We start from the raw sequence: 21,616 nt of genomic DNA on the forward strand, positions 1-21,616 counted from the left end.
GAGGACCAAGAGACAGCAGAGAGCTGCTGTCAGGAAACCTGCTGCTGCGCCCCCTGCTGTTCAGATAGTGGTACCTCACACACACACACACACACACACACACACACACACACACACACACACACACACACACACACACAGGTGTTTTTTCTTCTTTATATTCATGCTAAAGAGGATCACATCAGTCCAGGTCTGAGGTCTTTGCACTGACTTCCTGTCCAACAGAGACTTGACTTTAAAGTCCTGCTGTTGGTTCATAAAGCACTGAATGGTTTAGAGCCAAAACACATCTGTGATGTGCTGCTACCCGATGAACCATCCCGACCCCTGAGGTGGTCTGGACCGGTCTACTTCCTGTTCCCAGAGTCACAACTAAACATGGAGAAGCAGCGTTCAGGTGTTCTGCTCCACATATCTGAACCAAGTCCAGAAAGCTGCAGGTCTGCTGAGACCCTCAGCTCCTTTAGATCCAGACTGAAGACTTCTCTGTTTGCTGCCTTTAATTCAACACATTCAAGGATATTAATACATTTCTGCATTTTATTTCTTACGCTGCTTTTTAATGTTTCAATGAATGTTCTTAAATCTGCTTTTCTTTTGCCTCATGTTTTGATGCTTTTAATGTTTGATGTGAAGCACTTTGAAATGTGCTTATATATAATATATAATATATATATACATAATAACATTGTGTTACAGTGAAACAGAGCCGCTCTGTACTGCAGAGCTACGTGAAGTACAGGATGTGTTTCAGTCACATTGAATATATGAATATATGTAATAATACTTGTGTTCTTGGAGCCGTATTATGTGGATGAGGAGGATTTCTTTAAGGCCTGTGATCAGAAGCTGCTGCTGGTGATTGACAGATACCTGTCGACAGGTGGAGACGTGAACGCCTGCGACGCGGTGAGTTATCAACACTCGACGGCTTCTATTGGCTCATGGGAGGAGTTTGTTTTCAGGGCATTTAGAAAACAAACCCACGAGGTTATGTTGAAGAAAAGATCAGAGTTTAAGTTTAAATCAACACTTACTGGCAGAATCTCTCCATTGTGCTGATAAATGCAGGTTTTTATTTATCTTTACTGAACAATAAAAGACAGTAAAGTCACGTTGAACTGAGCTGAACTGATTGTGAGCTGCTGTTTAACAGTAGAAGAAGAGTACAAACATCTGATTGGCTCATCTGGATCAATACTCATGACTGCATCAAAAAACAAAGACAACAGCTGTTAACCTGGAGAGGAAACATCTAGAGAGCTGTGTGAAGATATGTTTCAAATACAGTCTGATCATCTGATATATAATGTATATGAACTGAGATCTGTTTTCAGTTTCAGCATACAGGTCTGCACAGAGCGAGTTCTCAGGGTCACACAGAGGTCGTCACTAAACTGCTAGAGGACGGTGCAAACATCCACAGCAGAGACAAGGTATTTATTGAATCCAGTAGAGACAGTTTGAATCCAGCGATAGAAACAGTTTGAATCCAGCGATAGAAACAGTTTGAATCCAGAGATAGAAACAGTTTGAATCCAGAGATAGAAACAGTTTGAATCCAGAGATAGAAACAGTTTGACTCCAGAGATAGAAACAGTTTGAATCCAGTGATAGAAACAGTTTGAATCCAGAGATAGAAACAGTTTGAATCCAGTGATAGAAACAGTTTGAATCCAGAGATAGAAACAGTTTGAATCCAGAGATAGAAACAGTTTGAATCCAGAGATAGAAACAGTTTGAATCCAGAGATAGAAACAGTTTGAATCCAGCGATAGAAACAGTTTGAATCCAGAGATAGAAACAGTTTGAATCCAGAGATAGAAACAGTTTGAATCCAGAGATAGAAACAGTTTGACTCCAGAGATAGAAACAGTTTGAATCCAGTGATAGAAACAGTTTGAATCCAGAGATAGAAACAGTTTGAATCCAGAGATAGAAACAGTTTGAATCCAGAGATAGAAACAGTTTGAATCCAGAGATAGAAACAGTTTGAATCCAGCGATAGAAACAGTTTGAATCCAGAGATAGAAACAGTTTGAATCCAGCGATAGAAACAGTTTGACTCCAGTGATAGAAACAGTTTGAATCCAGAGATAGAAACAGTTTGAATCCAGCGATAGAAACAGTTTGACTCCAGAGATAGAAACAGTTTGAATCCAGCGATAGAAACAGTTTGAATCCAGAGATAGAAACAGTTTGAATCCAGCGATAGAAACAGTTTGAATCCAGCGATAGAAACAGTTTGAATCCAGCGATAGAAACAGTTTGAATCCAGAGATAGAAACAGTTTGAATCCAGCGATAGAAACAGTTTGAATCCAGAGATAGAAACAGTTTGAATCCAGAGATAGAAACAGTTTGAATCCAGAGATAGAAACAGTTTGAATCCAGAGATAGAAACAGTTTGAATCCAGCGATAGAAACAGTTTGAATCCAGCGATAGAAACAGTTTGACTCCAGAGATAGAAACAGTTTGAATCCAGAGATAGAAACAGTTTGAATCCAGAGATAGAAACAGTTTGAATCCAGCGATAGAAACAGTTTGACTCCAGAGATAGAAACAGTTTGAATCCAGCGATAGAAACAGTTTGAATCCAGAGATAGAAACAGTTTGAATCCAGCGATAGAAACAGTTTGAATCCAGCGATAGAAACAGTTTGAATCCAGAGATAGAAACAGTTTGAATCCAGCGATAGAAACAGTTTGAATCCAGAGATAGAAACAGTTTGAATCCAGCGATAGAAACAGTTTGAATCCAGAGATAGAAACAGTTTGAATCCAGAGATAGAAACAGTTTGAATCCAGCGATAGAAACAGTTTGAATCCAGAGATAGAAACAGTTTGAATCCAGCGATAGAAACAGTTTGAATCCAGAGATAGAAACAGTTTGAATCCAGAGATAGAAACAGTTTGAATCCAGAGATAGAAACAGTTTGAATCCAGAGATAGAAACAGTTTGAATCCAGTAGAGACAGTTTGAATCCAGTGATAGAAACAGTTTGAATCCAGCGATAGAAACAGTTTGAATCCAGAGATAGAAACAGTTTGAATCCAGCGATAGAAACAGTTTGAATCCAGAGATAGAAACAGTTTGAATCCAGCGATAGAAACAGTTTGAATCCAGAGATAGAAACAGTTTGATTCCAGCGATAGAAACAGTTTGAATCCAGAGATAGAAACAGTTTGAATCCAGAGATAGAAACAGTTTGAATCCAGAGATAGAAACAGTTTGAATCCAGAGATAGAAACAGTTTGAATCCAGTGATAGAAACAGTTTGAATCCAGCGATAGAAACAGTTTGAATCCAGTGTTCTCTTCCAGCTGTTGTCCACTTGTGTCCACTCTGCCTGTCGAGGAGGACATCTGTCTGTCCTCAAACTGCTGTTGACTCATGGAGCAGACATTACTGCAACAGACAAGGTAATACTTCCCACAACACTACTACTATATATATATTTATATATATATGTAGATGGATGATAGATAGCTATAGATGTGACTCTCTGTGTGTGTGTGTGTGTAGCTGGACAGCACTCCCCTTCATGTCTCTGTTAGGACCGGACACCACGACTGTGTTGAACACCTCGTTCGCTGTGGAGCTGAAGTCAACACACAGGACCGGGTCCGTCCGTCCATCCGTCCATCCACACACACACACACACACACTTCTTTCTTAGTAGAATTCACAGGATGGTGTTTCATTAATAAACATGTTGATATTACAACATATTTCCATACTACTGTGTAACACATCACCTCATCCAATCAAACAATATATAAATATAAACACTTTCTTCTGGAGATGAATTCATTAACTGATTAAATACGTTTGTCTTTTCTGTCTCAGTTAAAACTCAAAACAATTCTCTGTTCAGGAGGGAGACACTCCGCTTCACGACGCCGTTCGACTCAACAGATATAAAATCATCCAGCTGTTGTTACTGCACGGAGCCAACACACACATCACCAACCAGGTAACACCGACCCCTGACCTCAAGGCCCCCGGGATCCTCAATGGGCCTCCAGACCCAGATTACAGTGTTCACTGTGTGTAGTTAATGGAAAGTGTTTGTACATGATAAGTGTGTGTTCTCATTAAAACTCACTGAGTGAATCGAACTCAAATGTTAAATTAATTCCTTCATAAAACATTTGAAAAGGTTTGAGATTGAAGCCTGTCTGTCTCTCTGCCTGTCTGTCAGGATGGACACAGTCCTCTGGACGGGGTGCTGGAGTGGCAGAATGAAACAAAGACCCTCCTCACCGAGCAGACCGACGGGAAGTGATGTCACTAACATTGCTGCAGATTTACCAATCACTGCTTCGGACTTCAAGGCTTCCGATTTGTTTGTCAGTAAAGTAAACAAAGAAGAAACTGAAACGTGGACACAAACGTCAAACAGCAGCTTCTTTTTCTTTAACGTGAACATTTTTACTAAACAACGCCCTGATCTCCTTTCTGATTTGTTGCATTCAAACACTTAAAGACAAATAAACGTGTTACTCTTCACATGATGAAGGTCTGGTTTATTTCATGGACGCTGCTCAGCGGTGGACTAGTGAGGGTGAATGGTTGTCTGTCTGATAGTCTGGAGACCAGTCCAGGTGAACCCAATGTGGGATCTGGTCCCAGCCCCGTGACCCTGAACAGGATAAGTGGCTCCAGATATACACGAGACGATGATGGACAGTCCACATGTCTGGAATATCAGGTGTTCACTGGTGCTACACATGGAACTGATGAAGATGAAGCTTCTCATGTTGGGAACGGTAAGAAAACAAGAGCTTCTGTATGAAATAATAAAAAGCAAAACGATCTGGTTTCATGCAGACTTGATCATAGTCCCGTATTCTGGATGTATCCGGGTAGAAATAACAGGAGGGTTATTAGTCACATTCACTCATCATGGATCCTCTTAGTGTCACTCTTAGTGTTTATCAGGTAGAACAACAATCATTTAAAGTCAAATATTTTATTATGTATATTTCAAGTTTCTTCCACAACAGGAAAGTGCTTTTATTTTTCATAGTTTAGTGTTTTAATAAACACAAGTCCAGTTTAAAACATGAACCATGTATCTCACAGTTAGAACAGCCGGCAGCAGCAGGAAGCTGTCCTGTGATTGGTCAAAATGGTTGAACTGGTCTGCCCTTGTGAGGTTCAGGTCCGTGGATCAGTTGGGTGAGGCAAAGAACCTCCTCCCCGGTTCTGCTCGAACTCTGGAGAGAGAAACACAAGAGAATCTAAAAACCTGATTGATATTATGAACCATTTCATGTGTTTTAAGCCACAACCTGTTTAGTTGTGTGGAGAGATTGAAGCTAGAGGTGTATATAAATCTAACGAAGCTGTTGGTAGTGGACTGAAAGTTGGACCTGGTCCGTTGTGGTCTTACGTGCTGGTGGGAGCGTTTCCCAGGTTCCTAATCCAGACTCCCAGAGTTCCTCTGCTGGGAGTTTTGTAGTAGCCGTTTAACTCTGGAGAAGTCAACGGCTCAAACAACCGACCGAAAGCTAAATCAAAAACAAACAAAAAAAACCTTTGGACAATGTGTGGCTCTGAAGCAGAAGGTGCACAGTGAGAGGACAGATCTCTAGATCTAAGGAGATCATTGGGGACGTGGTGGGTGGAGAACGTATGCGTACATGCAGATTGGGATGGTGTCTCTAATGTACGGTGACGTCATAATTATAACTTTGTATTTTTCTTACTGTTAATGTAGTGAAAGCTAAAGGAACTAAAAGTGGAATGAGGAAACTTGTGAAATATGCTGTGAACGTGAGGGGAACAACATGTAGCTCATTAGATCAATGATAGCACCATCTACACCCACCATGCGCATCATCCAGGCTCTGGCTTTTAGTGGTGGAGGGCGAGATCTCATCAGTCTGGACGGTGAGGATTCGTCTCCAGTAAGCTTCGGGAACAGACAACAAGCGGCAAATAACCTGAGAAAAGAGCAACAGACTTAATGAACCACTGAGACCACAGACAGACGAGATTATTACACTTAAACAATGATCATGGTTGAAGGGAACGCAGTCGCAAATCAGTTGTGTGACTTTCTACCACAGCACTGAGCTGGTTTAAGTCTTATTTATCAGGTCGATCGCAGTTTGGATACAATGAAACCAAGAAGAGCACCAACGTTAGTGACAAACTTCTGTCTTTGGACCAATTTCATTCACCTTCTCTATGCTTCCTTTAGGCAATACTATTAGAAAACACTCTGTTATGCAGATGACACTCAATCATATCCATCAAACCAGAGGAAACCAACCAGCTCACTAAACTTCAAGCCTGTCTTAAGGACATAAAAACCTGATGACCTGCGACTTCCTGATGTTAAACTAAAGTTATTCATCTAGAAATCAATTATGCAATGATAGTTTTTGGCATGGCGCTGGCATCCAGCAGCACCGTAAAGAATCCGAGTTCTCTTTGAACAGGATTTGTCTTTTAACTCAGATACCTTTTCTCCTACTTAACATTTAATAAATCAGGCACATCTGGTCTCAAAGCAATGCAGAAAAATGTGTTCATGCATTGGTTACTTCTAGACTACTACAGTCCATCATTATCAGGCTGCTCTAAGTCTCTCCAGTTGATCCAGAATGCTGCAGCTCGTGTACGAACAAAATGTTACTCCTGTATTAGCGTCTCTGCACTGGCTCCCTGTAAAACCTAGAATATCATTTTAAATCCTTCTCACCTACAAAGCCCTAATTGGTCAGACACCATCACATCTTAAGAGGTTTATAGAACCATATTGTCCCACTAGAGAGCTGCGCTCCCTAAATTCAGGGATACTTGTGGTTCTTAGTCTCAAAAAGTAGAACAAGAACCAGAACCTTCAGCTATCAAGCTCCTCTTTTGTGGAACCAGCTTCCAGAAACACTCAACACATGTAAGAGTAGGCTTAAGACTCTCCTCTTTCATAACACTTGGTTAGGGCTGGCTCAGGTTTATAGTTAGGACTGGCTCAGGTTTATAGTTAGAGCTGGTTCAGGTTTATAGTTAGGGCTGGTTCAGGTTTATAGTTAGGGCTGGCTCAGGTTTATAGTTAGGGCTGGCTCAGGTTTATAGTTAGGACTGGCTCAGGTTTATAGTTAGGACTGGCTCAGGTTTATAGTTAGGGCTGGTTCAGGTTTATAGTTAGGGCTGGTTCAGGTTTATAGTTAGGGCTGGCTCAGGTTTATAGTTAGAACTGGCTCAGGTTTATAGTTAGAGCTGGTTCAGGTTTATAGTTAGGGCTGGTTCAGGTTTATAGTTAGGGCTGGCTCAGGTTTATAGTTAGGACTGGCTCAGGTTTATAGTTAGGACTGGCTCAGGTTTATAGTTAGGACTGGCTCAGGTTTATAGTTAGGGCTGGCTCAGGTTTATAGTTAGGGCTGGTTCAGGTTTATAGTTAGGTCTGGCTCAGGTTTATAGTTAGGACTGGCTCAGGTTTATAGTTAGGGCTGGCTCAGGTTTATAGTTAGGACTGGCTCAGGTTTATAGTTAGGACTGGTTCAGGTTTATAGTTAGGTCTGGCTCAGGTTTATAGTTAGGACTGGCTCAGGTTTATAGTTAGGGCTGGCTCAGGTTTATAGTTAGGGCTGGCTCAGGTTTATAGTTAGGACTGGCTCAGGTTTATAGTTAGGTCTGGCTCAGGTTTATAGTTAGGACTGGCTCAGGTTTATAGTTAGGGCTGGCTCAGGTTTATAGTTAGGGCTGGCTCAGGTTTATAGTTAGGGCTGGCTCAGGTTTATAGTTAGGACTGGCTCAGGTTTATAGTTAGGACTGGCTCAGGTTTATAGTTAGGGCTGGCACAGGTTTATAGTTAGGGCTGGCTCAGGTTTATAGTTAGGGCTGACTCAGGTTTATAGTTAGGGCTGGCTCAGGTTTATAGTTAGGGCTGGCTCAGGCTGGCCTTAGACCAGCCCTAGATATGCTGCTATAGGCCTGGACTTCTGGGGGACTTCCTAGGATACACTGAGCTCCTCTCTCCTCTTCACTCTCCTTTTGTATGAATTCATGTCCCATTAATGCACATTACTAACTTTGATTAATATGTAATAATGATGAGATGATTGACTATGTTGCTCTCCTCGAGGCTTCTGGTTGGTCCTGTACCGATGTGAGGGTCAAAGGTCAGAGGAAGTCATGCTACGTTCAGATTGTAAAGCCCTCTGAGGCCAATTAGTCATTTTGAGCAGTACAACATTTAAGATAAAAAGAAACATGTTAGCCGTTTGTTCAGGTGAACAATTCTGTCCAAAAGTTATTAGACGTTTATCTGATGCAGAAATGGCCTCAATGGTAAAATCCAGTTCTTCTAATATCCACAGACTATGAATAGACGATTAGAAAGAAGCAAACCTTTGGCTGAGCGTTTAAGTCTCTCAAGATCTTTGCTGGAGTCGGCTCAGACATCCCATATCCCACTATCGTTGGTCCAAACACCCGGGCCAAATTACTCTTGTCCATCTGACACGGAGGACTCATCATCACCCTGAAGAACCATGAAGTGACATATGACACGATAACAGGAGCCACTTCTCAACTTATGTGCTGCTGACATTACATAAATCAAGAATGTGTAACTCTGTTCTCAGAAAAGAGCTGAAAGCTCTTACTTCTGCAAGTGAAGCATGAGAAACGCCAGAGTGTCTCTGTTGACCTTTGGCAGCTCTGCAATGGCCTGATACAGAACGGCAGCGCAGTTGTCTTCATCGGTCAGCTCTAAAACAGACACAGTGATGGTTAGATGATCCCAGACGAGGTCTCATGAAGCGTTCTGAGGAGACGTGTTCTAACAGATTTACTCCATCTACACTGACGATGTATCTACATCGAGATTAAGGATGTGTGGTTGTCATGGCGTTGATCAATGATGATACATTCTGATGACAGTGAGCAGCTTCAGCCTTCATACCTGAAGCCTCCATGAAGGTCTTGTGCAGTCTGAAGGGGATCAGAGGCTCCTCCAGTTTCCTCAGGAAGTCTTTCAGCAGACCACACAGCACGTGGACGTCATGAACCTTACTGAGCATGAGCGGAGTTTTGCCCTGGAGGAATCGATCCCTGAGCTCCTTCACCAGACGCTCCCCTCCAGGGATTCGGTAGAGTCCTATCTGCAGACGGCAGGACATCAGCAGCTAAAACATGAACCAGACTGAACAAAACATGTTTGAAACGAGACTGAGGACGAGTTCACCTCCTCCAGGCCCCTCTTCTCTATCTCAGTCACACACTCCACGACCAGAAGAGGCACTCTGGGGCTGATCACTGGAGCAAAGTCCTCCAACGAGTTCTGAAGAGAAAACAGGATTAAAGACGCCACAATGACATCGTTTCTGTGAACGTGCGGCTGCATTTCATGAGCTCTTTTGACTTTTATTGTAAAAATGGAGGAAATAAAACAAAGAATGGTCTGCTGATAGATGGCAACAGCAACATATTGTCCAGTTTGTAAACCAGTACGAGGTCAGACAGCCATCAGGAGACCAGTGAATTTACGGTTTATTCCAAAATGGACATCAGAGATGATTAATATTACACTTCCTGATGGTCATTTTATTTCAAAAGCACTCTTCAAGCTTCAGTACAAAGTGCTTTCCAAACAAAAATCCATGTTAACCCCTCGTATGACAAAAACGTGAGCAGCACTGAGGCCGAAAAGGAACAGATGGAGGAGTTAATATAAAGTGAGTCAAAGGTGGAGAATGAGCTCGTAAAGCAAATAAGACGCAAATATCAATTCTCATAAAACAGAACGCCAGTTAAAGAACAAACTCTTGAATGACAACGCAGTTCAAATAAACATGTAAATAGTCATAAAGACATGAATGATACAAGAATGGGAAAGAAAAACATTGCTAAGTGTAGGTTGTCAGAGATGCTCAGTCCAATAAGAGGAGACTCCACATGTTGGGCTCTACGGGGTCCAAGGCAACACTGAGTCCAGCGGCACGAGGACTCATCAGAGTCCAGAGTCTGCAGCCAGGAAAGAAGAGACCTTTCTGTACTACGGCGCTTTCAAAACCACTTTGGAATGTTTCAAAGATCCTTTTGTTCCTTGGTGCCCTAAAAGTTGTGTCAAAACTCCCCCTCTTAATATCTGTGTGTAGAACTTGGCCCATAGTTGTGTATGTGAGCCGGATCCAGTGTGGGCCCGCTCAGAAGCTCACACATCCAGAAGGGATGGAATCCTTTAGAACTGAGCAGATGGTTACATGAGTCAGTGTGGAGAAGGTCCTGAAGCAATACGGGAATAAAACTATTCAATCATTAGTTCAGGGCCGGAGGAGTCCTGATGTTTCAGTTCTATCTGCTCTGATGCTGCTGGTTCATCGAGGCGGAACGCAACCGTTCAGTCTGCTGGAGAGACGGTGGAGCGGCTGTTTGTGAGATATATATATATATATATATATATATATATATAGATGTATATAAGGTAAATAAATAAATAACGTGTGAGGTTTGAGCTGAAGAGCAGATACCAAGTGAAAAGAATTGACAGCCTTCTTCACTTTATTAGAATGTTGTATTAAACCGTTGAAGGAGTTCTAGTGCACCGTGATTCACTTTCTCTCTGCAGTCTTTAGGAGTCTGCTGCCCTGGTTTATCCAGCGCTGCTCTTATTGTCCAGTGGGTATCGGCTGATTTTATCAAAATTGGTCAGTTCCTTTGTATCGAAACAATATGAGATTGTCAAAAGCCTCATTGAAAAAGATCCCTGCCCCACCACTGCTCCATCTCTGCTCCACCACTGCTCCATCTCTGCTTCTAGAGCATCTGGTCTGAAACATGACCATCACTGCTCCATCTCTGCTTCTAGAGCATCTGGTCTGAAACATGACCATCACTGCTCCATCTCTGCTTCTAGAGCATCTGGTCTGAAACATGACCACCACTGCTCCATCTCTGCTTCTAGAACATCTGGTCTGAAACATGACCATCACTGCTCCATCTCTGCTTCTAGAGCATCTGGTCTGAAAGCCTGGTCTGACTGAGAGGTACCTGTGGAGCTGAACCTCCGGTCGCGGTTGTGGCCGAGCAGCTGGTGCTTAGTTTCAGTTTGCACTCTGGATGAGCGACTGCGCGGCAGTTTCTGCACTTCACCGCCATCTTCCCAAAGCGCATCCTCTTCCCGCACGGTAAGCACACCTCCGGCCGGATCACCTGGAGAGACGCAGACAAACGGACCGGAGGCTGAAGTCTGGAATTAGAGTCAAGCCGTCTGACCAGCTGTCACCTTGGCAACCCTAACCCATGTTAATTACCTTTATACATAAATATTAATATTCCCAACTCGTCCCTTTATAAACATTCATGATGCTTTTCAATGGTCACTTCTTAATGGCAGATAAACACTGTGGAATAAGCAGACATTCAGGATTCACAAAGATTTTAAATCCATGGAAACGTTTCTGTATCAAACTCATCTATTGTTCAGATGAAAGCTCTGTACCTGACAGACCATAATGTACCGTCACACATCTTTACATATGAACCAGAGTCTCTGTGTGCGTTCATACCGTTTTAGTCAGGAAAACATGTGTCTTGGTTTTCTCAGCTCTGCAGGTGGAGGATGCTCTGACGGCAGCACTGTTCTCCATCCTTGATTCAACTTCAGGCTCCAGAGTCTCCTCAGAGGGAAGCCACACGGAGGTCTGGTCTGATGAACAAACACATCACAGAAGATGAGGAAGCTCTTCAAAGGGTTTGTGATCATCTAATTCAGTTACTCGCTGAGCTTTAATCAGCAAATAGTCTTTATATGATAAGGTAGCAAATACTAATGATTCATAAAATACTCTGCAGCGACAGTGTTCAGTACAGAAGGCGGTACAGGTTTCAATGGGATCTACTTTGAGATGAAGGTGGACTGCAGTAGAAACATGAACCCTTGTGTATATTTGGGCTTTTATTAAAGTACTCATATTGCTACTGAATTAAAGGAAACTCGAGTCGTGACATTATTTGGACAGCTATTGCAGCGTCTCATGCTCGGTAACATTTAGTGAACATCCGACTAAAACGGATCGATTTCTAATCAAAGAAAATCTCAAACTCCACGGAGAGAACGAGGCAGCGTGCTGAGACACCAAGAACCAGAAACCAAGAAGATCTACACCCCAAACACTGAGCACCAAGAGTCACATCACCTCCTCCCACGGAGCCGTCACACTCCTGGGTGAAGGTACACGCCTGGTTTTCAGGCGTCTCTTGTGCGATTCCCATCACCATGGCAACCTGACCTCCAGTCTCAGGAGTCTTCAGCAGCTCCTTCACCAACATGTTGACCTCCTGAGTTACAAAGTCAACTTTAGTCTCCCGCTGCTCCACGTTCAAACAGAAAGCTTAGCAGGACGAGTTGTTTCAGTCTGAACCAGGTCTGTTAAGACTTTGGATTCTGGGATGTGGAGTTAAAGTGTGTCTGAGTAAATATGAATACGAAGGCCGAACACACTGAGCCGTCCTTTGTTTACGTCTCCATGCGTCCACTGGTTACCCCGTGTTTAACGCCACATTGCAATGATTTGTGGGTAATTCCCTTTGGCAAAGTCTGCATCTAATGCTGACTTCAGGAAAGGGTTCATAAAGGGCTCAAAATGTCTGCCAGAGACTCAAACACTCGACGATTTGACAGTGAGACCTAAAACCTCACGGCCTCAGAGACCGGGAGTCTGTCAACACATTCTCAAAGCAGCGTGATCCCGAGTCTAACGTTTCCATAGAGCGGCTCACCTCTATAGGTTTCATCTCCAGCAGCTCTGCAGAAAGATTCCCGCTTCTTCCTCGCTTCCCAACTGGAGCGCCGACAGGCAGTCCCATCGAGGAGCGCTGTAGAGAACCAATAAAACGTCAGAACAGAGAACCAATAGAACGTCACGTTCAAGGATCGGAGTGGAACACTTGCCCTCCGCTCCCTGGCTCGAGACTTCAGAGGTTTAATGGACGTCGTGTCCAGATCCTGAAACAAAAGACAAACTGACGTCAGGCTGCTTCTTTAATGCAGAACATGATTTAAATTGATCAAGTTTTGACTAACAAGAAATAAAACCGATGAAAGACTTTAGAGTAAATCATACCTCGACATAAAGATGGAACATAAATAAACTTTACTTCCCATTTGAAGTGTCTTCATTTTAATATAAATGAGGAAATCAGACGGACTGGTCCTTTAATGTGTCATCTTATTGATCGTACCACGTCATCATCTGTCCGATCGTAGCTGATGTCAGAGTGGGACAGGAACGAAGACTCGTCAATCACACACAAGCTGAATGAACAAAAGAAAAAGTGAAATTAAATCCTGGTTCTGAAACTCCACAACGTCCTGAACTAACTCCTGGAACCTTTTAAAAACCTGACATGACCCAGAAAAAACCTTCTGAAAAGATTAACTGAAACTCAGGAAGTCAGTCCAGACTCTCGATGAGGACTTTTCTGCTATAGCAGCTGCAGCAGTGATGGAGACTTACGGGGAGCTGAGGACCTTAATAGACACCTCATCAGCTTCACCTCGGAGATTACATGATACACTTATTCATTTAGTCTAAAACCACAAAGATCATCATCAGGCTGGACCGTTAGGATCCACCTGTGGAGGTCAGAGCAGCCCACTTCATATCAGGAAGAGTGAAGGAGATCTTTAGCTGAAGGGGGTTTAGATCTGATCCACACCTTTAAAAAGTAAGAAACACCAAAACAGTGAGTGAAGAGGGGCTGAGGATGAGGAGGGAACAGAACAAACTGAGCGTTTCCTCTTCATCTACCGTTTGCTGCGTCGGTGCAGAGTCACGTTTGCTCCTTTGTGTTCAAACGTGGCCAGAAGAGATTTCTGCTCCGAGTTCAAACAGGCGCTGGACTTACTGTCGTGGAGCAGGATGTCACACATGAGCTGCATCTGCCTTTGCTACCAATCAGAGAGGAGAAGAAGAGAGGAGGAGCATCAGCGCCTCCTGCAGGCCGCACACTTCATTACAAATTAGTCCTGATGCTGCTCATTAATAAATATATAGATTAATGTAAAGGGCTGGTCCTCCCACGGGAGGTTGGACCAACACATGGAACATTGAGCGGTTCTTGAGCAGCAGGACTCACCAGGTAATGATAGTCTGCTTCTACATACTAACACAACTAAACTCACCAGGTAATGATAATCTGCTTCTACATACTAACACTACTAAACTCACCAGGTAATGATAGTCTGCTTCTACATACTAACACAACTAAACTCACCAGGTAATGATAGTCTGCTTCTACATACTAACACTACTAAACTCACCAGGTAATGATAATCTGCTTCTACATACTAACACAACTAAACTCACCAGGTAATGATAATCTGCTTCTACATACTAACACTACTAAACTCACCAGGTAATGATAGTCTGCTTCTACATACTAACACAACTAAACTCACCAGGTAATGATAGTCTGCTTCTACATACTAACACAACTAAACTCACCAGGTAATGATAGTCTGCTTCTACATACTAACACTACTAAACTCACCAGGTAATGATAGTCTGCTTCTACATACTAACACAACTAAACTCACCAGGTAATGATAATCTGCTTCTACATACTAACACAACTAAACTCACCAGGTAATGATAGTCTGCTTCTACATACTAACACTACTAAACTCACCAGGTAATGATAATCTGCTTCTACATACTAACACAACTAAACTCACCAGGTAATGATAATCTGCTTCTACATACTAACACTATTAAACTCACCAGGTAATGATAATCTGCTTCTACATACTAACACAACTAAACTCACCAGGTAATGATAGTCTGCTTCTACATACTAACACAACTAAACTCACCAGGTAATGATAGTCTGCTTCTACATACTAACACTACTAAACTCACCAGGTAATGATAGTCTGCTTCTACATACTAACACAACTAAACTCACCAGGTAATGATAATCTGCTTCTACATACTAACACAACTAAACTCACCAGGTAATGATAGTCTGCTTCTACATACTAACACAACTAAACTCACCAGGTAATGATAGTCTGCTTCTACATACTAACACTACTAAACTCACCAGGTAATGATAGTCTGCTTCTACATACTAACACAACTAAACTCACCAGGTAATGATAATCTGCTTCTACATACTAACACTACTAAACTCACCAGGTAATGATAATCTGCTTCTACATACTAACACAACTAAACTCACCAGGTAATGATAGTCTGCTTCTACATACTAACACAACTAAACTCACCAGGTAATGATAATCTGCTTCTACATACTAACACTACTAAACTCACCAGGTAATGATAGTCTGCTTCTACATACTAACACTACTAAACTCACCAGGTAATGATAATCTGCTTCTACATACTAACACAACTAAACTCACCAGGTAATGATAATCTGCTTCTACATACTAACACTATTAAACTCACCAGGTAATGATAATCTGCTTCTACATACTAACACAACTAAACTCACCAGGTAATGATAGTCTGCTTCTACATACTAACACTACTAAACTCACCAGGTAATGATAATCTGCTTCTACATACTAACACTATTAAACTCACCAGGTAATGATAATCTGCTTCTACATACTAACACTACTAAACTCACCAGGTAATGATAGTCTGCTTCTACATACTAACACAACTAAACTCACCAGGTAATGATAGTCTGCTTCTACATACTAACACTACTAAACTCACCAGGTAATGATAATCTGCTTCTACATACTAACACTATTAAACTCACCAGGTAATGATAATCTGCTTCTACATACTAACACTACTAAACTCACCAGGTAATGATAATCTGCTTCTACATACTAACACAACTAAACTCACCAGGTAATGATAGTCTGCTTCTACATACTAACACTACTAAACTCACCAGGTAATGATAATCTGCTTCTACATACTAACACTATTAAACTCACCAGGTAATGATAATCTGCTTCTACATACTAACACAACTAAACTCACCAGGTAATGATAATCTGCTTCTACATACTAACACTATTAAACTCACCAGGTAATGATAATCTGCTTCTACATACTAACACTACTAAACTCACCAGGTAATGATAGTCTGCTTCTACATACTAACACTACTAAACTCACCAGGTAATGATAGTCTGCTTCTACATACTAACACTACTAAACTCACCAGGTAATGATAGTCTGCTTCTACATACTAACACAACTAAACTCACCAGGTAATGATAATCTGCTTCTACATACTAACACTACTAAACTCACCAGGTAATGATAATCTGCTTCTACATACTAACACAACTAAACTCACCAGGTAATGATAGTCTGCTTCTACATACTAACACTACTAAACTCACCAGGTAATGATAATCTGCTTCTACATACTAACACAACTAAACTCACCAGGTAATGATAGTCTGCTTCTACATACTAACACTACTAAACTCACCAGGTATTGATAATCTGCTTCTACATACTAACACAACTAAACTCACCAGGTAATGATAGTCTGCTTCTACATACAAACACAACTAAACTCACCAGGTAATGATAGTCTGCTTCTACATACTAACACTACTAAACTCACCAGGTAATGATAATCTGCTTCTACATACTAACACAACTAAACTCACCAGGTAATGATAGTCTGCTTCTACATACTAACACTACTAAACTCACCAGGTATTGATAATCTGCTTCTACATACTAACACAACTAAACTCACCAGGTAATGATAGTCTGCTTCTACATACTAACACAACTAAACTCACCAGGTAATGATAATCTGCTTCTACATACTAACACAACTAAACTCACCAGGTAATGATAGTCTGCTTCTACATACTAACACTACTAAACTCACCAGGTAATGATAATCTGCTTCTACATACTAACACTACTAAACTCACCAGGTAATGATAATCTGCTTCTACATACTAACACAACTAAACTCACCAGGTAATGATAGTCTGCTTCTACATACTAACACTACTAAACTCACCAGGTAATGATAATCTGCTTCTACATACTAACACTACTAAACTCACCAGGTAATGATAGTCTGCTTCTACATACTAACACTACTAAACTCACCAGGTAATGATAATCTGCTTCTACATACTAACACTACTAAACTCACCAGGTAATGATAGTCTGCTTCTACATACTAACACTACTAAACTCACCAGGTAATGATAATCTGCTTCTACATACTAACACTACTAAACTCACCAGGTAATGATAGTCTGCTTCTACATACTAACACTACTAAACTCACCAGGTAATGATAGTCTGCTTCTACATACTAACACTACTAAACTCACCAGGTAATGATAATCTGCTTCTACATACTAACACTACTAAACTCACCAGGTAATGATAGTCTGCTTCTACATACTAACACTACTAAACTCACCAGGTAATGATAGTCTGCTTCTACATACTAACACTACTAAACTCACCAGGTAATGATAGTCTGCTTCTACATACTAACACAACTAAACTCACCAGGTAATGATAGTCTGCTTCTACATACTAACACTACTAAACTCACCAGGTAATGATAGTCTGCTTCTACATACTAACACTACTAAACTCACCAGGTAATGATAGTCTGCTTCTACATACTAACACTACTAAACTCACCAGGTAATGATAGTCTGCTTCTACATACTAACACAACTAAACTCACCAGGTAATGATAGTCTGCTTCTACATACTAACACAACTAAACTCACCAGGTAATGATAATCTGCTTCTACATACTAACACAACTAAACTCACCAGGTAATGATAGTCTGCTTCTACATACTAACACTACTAAACTCACCAGGTAATGATAGTCTGCTTCTACATACTAACACAACTAAACTCACCAGGTAATGATAATCTGCTTCTACATACTAACACTACTAAACTCACCAGGTAATGATAGTCTGCTTCTACATACTAACACTACTAAACTCACCAGGTAATGATAGTCTGCTTCTACATACTAACACTACTAAACTCACCAGGTAATGATAATCTGCTTCTACATACTAACACAACTAAACTCACCAGGTAATGATAATCTGCTTCTACATACTAACACAACTAAACTCACCAGGTAATGATAGTCTGCTTCTACATACTAACACTACTAAACTCACCAGGTAATGATAATCTGCTTCTACATACTAACACTACTAAACTCACCAGGTAATGATAATCTGCTTCCATCTTGTAGCGTTTCCTCATCTCCACGTCCAGCTGGTTTCGAGCGTGTTTCAGTTTGACCTCCAGAGCAGCTTTGGACACGTCCGACTTCACCAGCAGCTCTTTGTATTTCTTCAGCTCCAGCTCGGCGTGCAGCCATTGCTTCCTCACCTTCTCCAGGTTTTTCACCACGTGCAGTAACTCTGAAAGAAGGCGGGAAATATCTCAAACATCATCGTCAAACAGAGCAGAAGGTTTGTAGTAAAGAGAAGTTAGGGAGACACCTGGAGGGTCAGTGTTAAGGTTGTCTTCAGCGCCAGGTTGTCCAGCTTTTCCTCACTTGTATCTCCACAGCGAGTAATCCCATAAAAGAGGCATTATGCCAGAACTAGTAACACAAGAGGACCTCCGGTCTCAGAATCCTAAAGTAACTTTATTCTGGACTGAGATGAATGTTCAGAACTTCCTCAAGTTCTCTGTTTGACATTAAATAAACGGTTACTGAGTCAGTGTCTCACCGCGCTCAGTGCTCATGCTGGTTTCCTCCATGGTGATCCTCTGGAGACAAAGAGCCAACATCTCCTCCACCATGTGCTGAGAGTCCTCCATTACCTCCACACCTCCCCCCACACCTCCAACAGGAACTGACACGTCTGTTACTTCCTGTTCACAGTTAACAGAAAGATCTCTTATTTCACAAAGTGTCATTTAATTAATACCATGAACCAGGACGGACAAATTATGAATAACAAACATCAATACCAAGACCAGTTTTAGCACTTCTATTCAACTTCACACTTTTTAAAACACCTCTGTGTGTGTACATAGATATTATATTATATATATATATATATATATATATATATGATGTAAAGCGCTTTGAGTGGTCAACAAAAGTGAAACAAACATTTCATGAATGTCCTTTAAATAAACAATGAGAAGTCTAAATTATGTTGAGTTGATGTGGTTCATGTCGTCTGACATCAGAGTCAATGACGTGATGCACGAGAGTTCATTGAGGACGACTCAACACACGTGCGTCTCTCGGCAGAAGTTTAGCGGTGCAGATTCAAAGAGTCGTTTATCTGATTGAAGCGTTTCACTAAAGATCCAGCAGACGACCACAGCTGAGCAGATCAATGGATGAATGGATGAATGAATGAGTGGATGATAAAGAGCTTCTACTCACCGCGGGTCGAACCTCTAGCTGACAACTCGTCAGCTGCTTCATTGATTTAACGTATCAGCGACCACGTGACCTCACCTGGTCTTCCTATTGGTGGCGATGTCATCGGTGCAGCTGCTTCATCATTGTTTTTTTAAATAAATGTATAATATAAAGAATATCAATACAAATGCAACTAAAATGGATTAATACTGTTTGTATTTATTTTTATTTTTATTTTTAACTTTGTGTTGGTCGGGTCACCTCGGTACACACATATACACTAACGTCCTTTACTTGTTATACTTTTACAATCTACAGTAACTTTTAACAGTCCCACATCTTCTATTCAGTCTTTAGATTTACATTTTATTAGAACTCCACATCCTGTATAAACCAGTGGTGGCCGTCAGGGCCTGCAAAGCCTTCTCTGCTGGTCTAAACACAATCACAAAGTTAGAGCTATTTTATAATTTTATAAGTTTTCTTAAATACACTACATGTATTATAATTTATAAAATTATCTTATGTTCTCATTGCACAGCTACTGTGCTCCTCAGTTGCTCTGCTTCAGTGCAGCTTGTTTTAAGTAGAGCTTTTATCCAATCAGAGTTCACCTCTGTGTCTCTAGGTAGAAGAGAGGCCCCAGGCCTGCAGACTCACCAGTGAATCCATGTGCAGGTTAAGTGAATGGGGACGATCTTGTTGATCGTCATAGTGTTCAACCAATCAGATCTTTAGTTTGACATGTTGGGCGTATTCTTTGATGCGCCAGAGCTGCTAGCTGGCCTACAGCTACGTCAGCATTAATGTGCAGCTCAGTTTTCAGGAGCAGCTCTGCAGTGAGGTGCAGCGTGTGCTGTGATTGGTCAGTGGGCGAGCACGTGACTATTGGAAAACGAAACTTAAGCAGAGGCTTAGTCGGAGTAGTAAGAGTTCAAATTGAAAGATATGGAAGACAATGAATTTTGTTTGCATTTTGCTTGGTGTAGATTATAATTTCTTTGTTTTTTAACACTCAATGGCTGAAGGAGGAGAAACGGGACCGTGGGATTAAACTCTTTGTCAACAAAGAAAGGAAGATGGGGTTTGTCTTTAAGTGAACAGCATTTGGTAAGTTAATAGCTTTAATATGCTTGTTTATATATTATTATTTGTATAACTTGTTTTTATGAAGATGGATTTTTGTTTGGTTTTATATGTGATAGGAACTATTGTTACGTCCAATGTTGCGCTTGGGCACATTTTTAGCCAGTGTTGCCAACTTGGCGACTTTCTCGTTAAATCTTTCCGAACCCTCATGGTGACTTGTTTTGTCAAAAGCTACTAGTGACAAATCTAGAGACATTTTCTGGTGTTGATGGAGACTTTTCTGGAGTTTAGACTCTGACGTGAAAGCTCGTACGTTCTGCTCTGTGTGAACGAGCAGCGGGAGCTGCCGTGAGCCGCTCAAAGCGCTGACAGGCTGCTCTCACGCAGCAGCAGTCCCAGCTCAGAGCAGAGAGGAGACGCACTCGCTGTGTATTATCTGCAGTTAATGTATTTATAGGTGTTGAACTTCATTTTTACACAAATAATAACCGTAGCTGTGTTTCAGCTGCAGGACAGCAGTGAAGGCCCAGGTATAGAATGCACGGTCCACCACTAGTATGATCTGAGTACAGATATTATTTTATGACATAAAAACATGGTTGGGTTTATGAATGAAATATCTCAAAACATCTGCTAAACGTTTTGTACATTCATGATTCCCAAATTCTCTTATTGACTTCAATGATCCTGAGTTTCCTGCAGCGCCACCATGAGGTCTGTTTTTTACTGAAATATCTCTTATTGTCATGAAATGTGGTTCATGTAGATCCCTTCAGGATGAATCATAAATACTCTGGTGATCCTCACACATCAAGCAGCATCATCCGGTCAATATGTTATCATGACAAACACTTAGCAACATGCTAACATGCTAACCTAAGATGGTGAACATTAAACCTGTAAAACATCAGTGATGTAAAAAAACGGTCATCTCACTCTGCTGGGTTTCTCTTCACAGTTTATTCATGCAGCTCTCGTATCTTGAAGCGGTTTTATTTTCTCCACAGGAACAACAACAACAACAACAACAACAGATGCACCGTCGCCGCATCTTCTTAACTTACAAACTGCCATGTTGGCTTCAGTGCATCTGTGAGGACAAACAACCGGCTGCTACAGAAACAGTTCAGTCTGCAGGTACGGACGCCATGTTGGATCTGAGTCTGTA

General features: G+C 41.4%; 2 protein-coding genes across 2 annotated transcripts in view; one reads left to right on the forward strand and one right to left on the reverse strand.

Annotated features, from left to right (window-relative positions):
• LOC306713311 (uncharacterized protein) overlaps nucleotides 1-4,288 on the forward strand; it is a gene marked incomplete at both ends in the record, with an annotated part of 10,603 nt that extends 6,315 nt beyond the window's left edge. Inside the window, 7 exons of the mRNA XM_079182964.1 lie at nucleotides 1-70; nucleotides 802-909; nucleotides 1,338-1,436; nucleotides 3,324-3,422; nucleotides 3,526-3,624; nucleotides 3,878-3,976; nucleotides 4,205-4,288. The exon at nucleotides 1-70 is cut by the window's left edge and continues 62 nt beyond it. Coding sequence (XP_079039090.1) covers nucleotides 1-70; nucleotides 802-909; nucleotides 1,338-1,436; nucleotides 3,324-3,422; nucleotides 3,526-3,624; nucleotides 3,878-3,976; nucleotides 4,205-4,288 — 658 coding nt within the window. The remainder of the gene's footprint in view (nucleotides 71-801; nucleotides 910-1,337; nucleotides 1,437-3,323; nucleotides 3,423-3,525; nucleotides 3,625-3,877; nucleotides 3,977-4,204) is intronic.
• Nucleotides 4,289-5,176: 888 nt separating this feature from the next.
• LOC306713312 (rac GTPase-activating protein 1) lies at nucleotides 5,177-18,800 on the reverse strand (the record flags this gene model as incomplete). Its single annotated transcript, XM_079182965.1, has 16 exons — nucleotides 5,177-5,222; nucleotides 5,399-5,516; nucleotides 5,837-5,951; nucleotides 8,365-8,497; nucleotides 8,622-8,727; nucleotides 8,921-9,119; nucleotides 9,203-9,298; nucleotides 11,008-11,169; nucleotides 11,526-11,665; nucleotides 12,156-12,297; nucleotides 12,739-12,834; nucleotides 12,911-12,964; nucleotides 13,201-13,273; nucleotides 13,770-13,909; nucleotides 18,192-18,394; nucleotides 18,710-18,800. 16 exons carry the CDS (start codon nucleotides 18,798-18,800, stop codon nucleotides 5,177-5,179), a joined length of 1,914 nt encoding a protein of 637 aa, XP_079039091.1.
• Nucleotides 18,801-21,616: the final 2,816 nt, after the last annotated feature.

The sequence above is a fragment of the Pholis gunnellus genome, assembly GCF_910591455.1.
Source record: "Pholis gunnellus genome assembly, chromosome: 21".
Taxonomy (NCBI): Eukaryota; Metazoa; Chordata; class Actinopteri; order Perciformes; family Pholidae; genus Pholis; species Pholis gunnellus.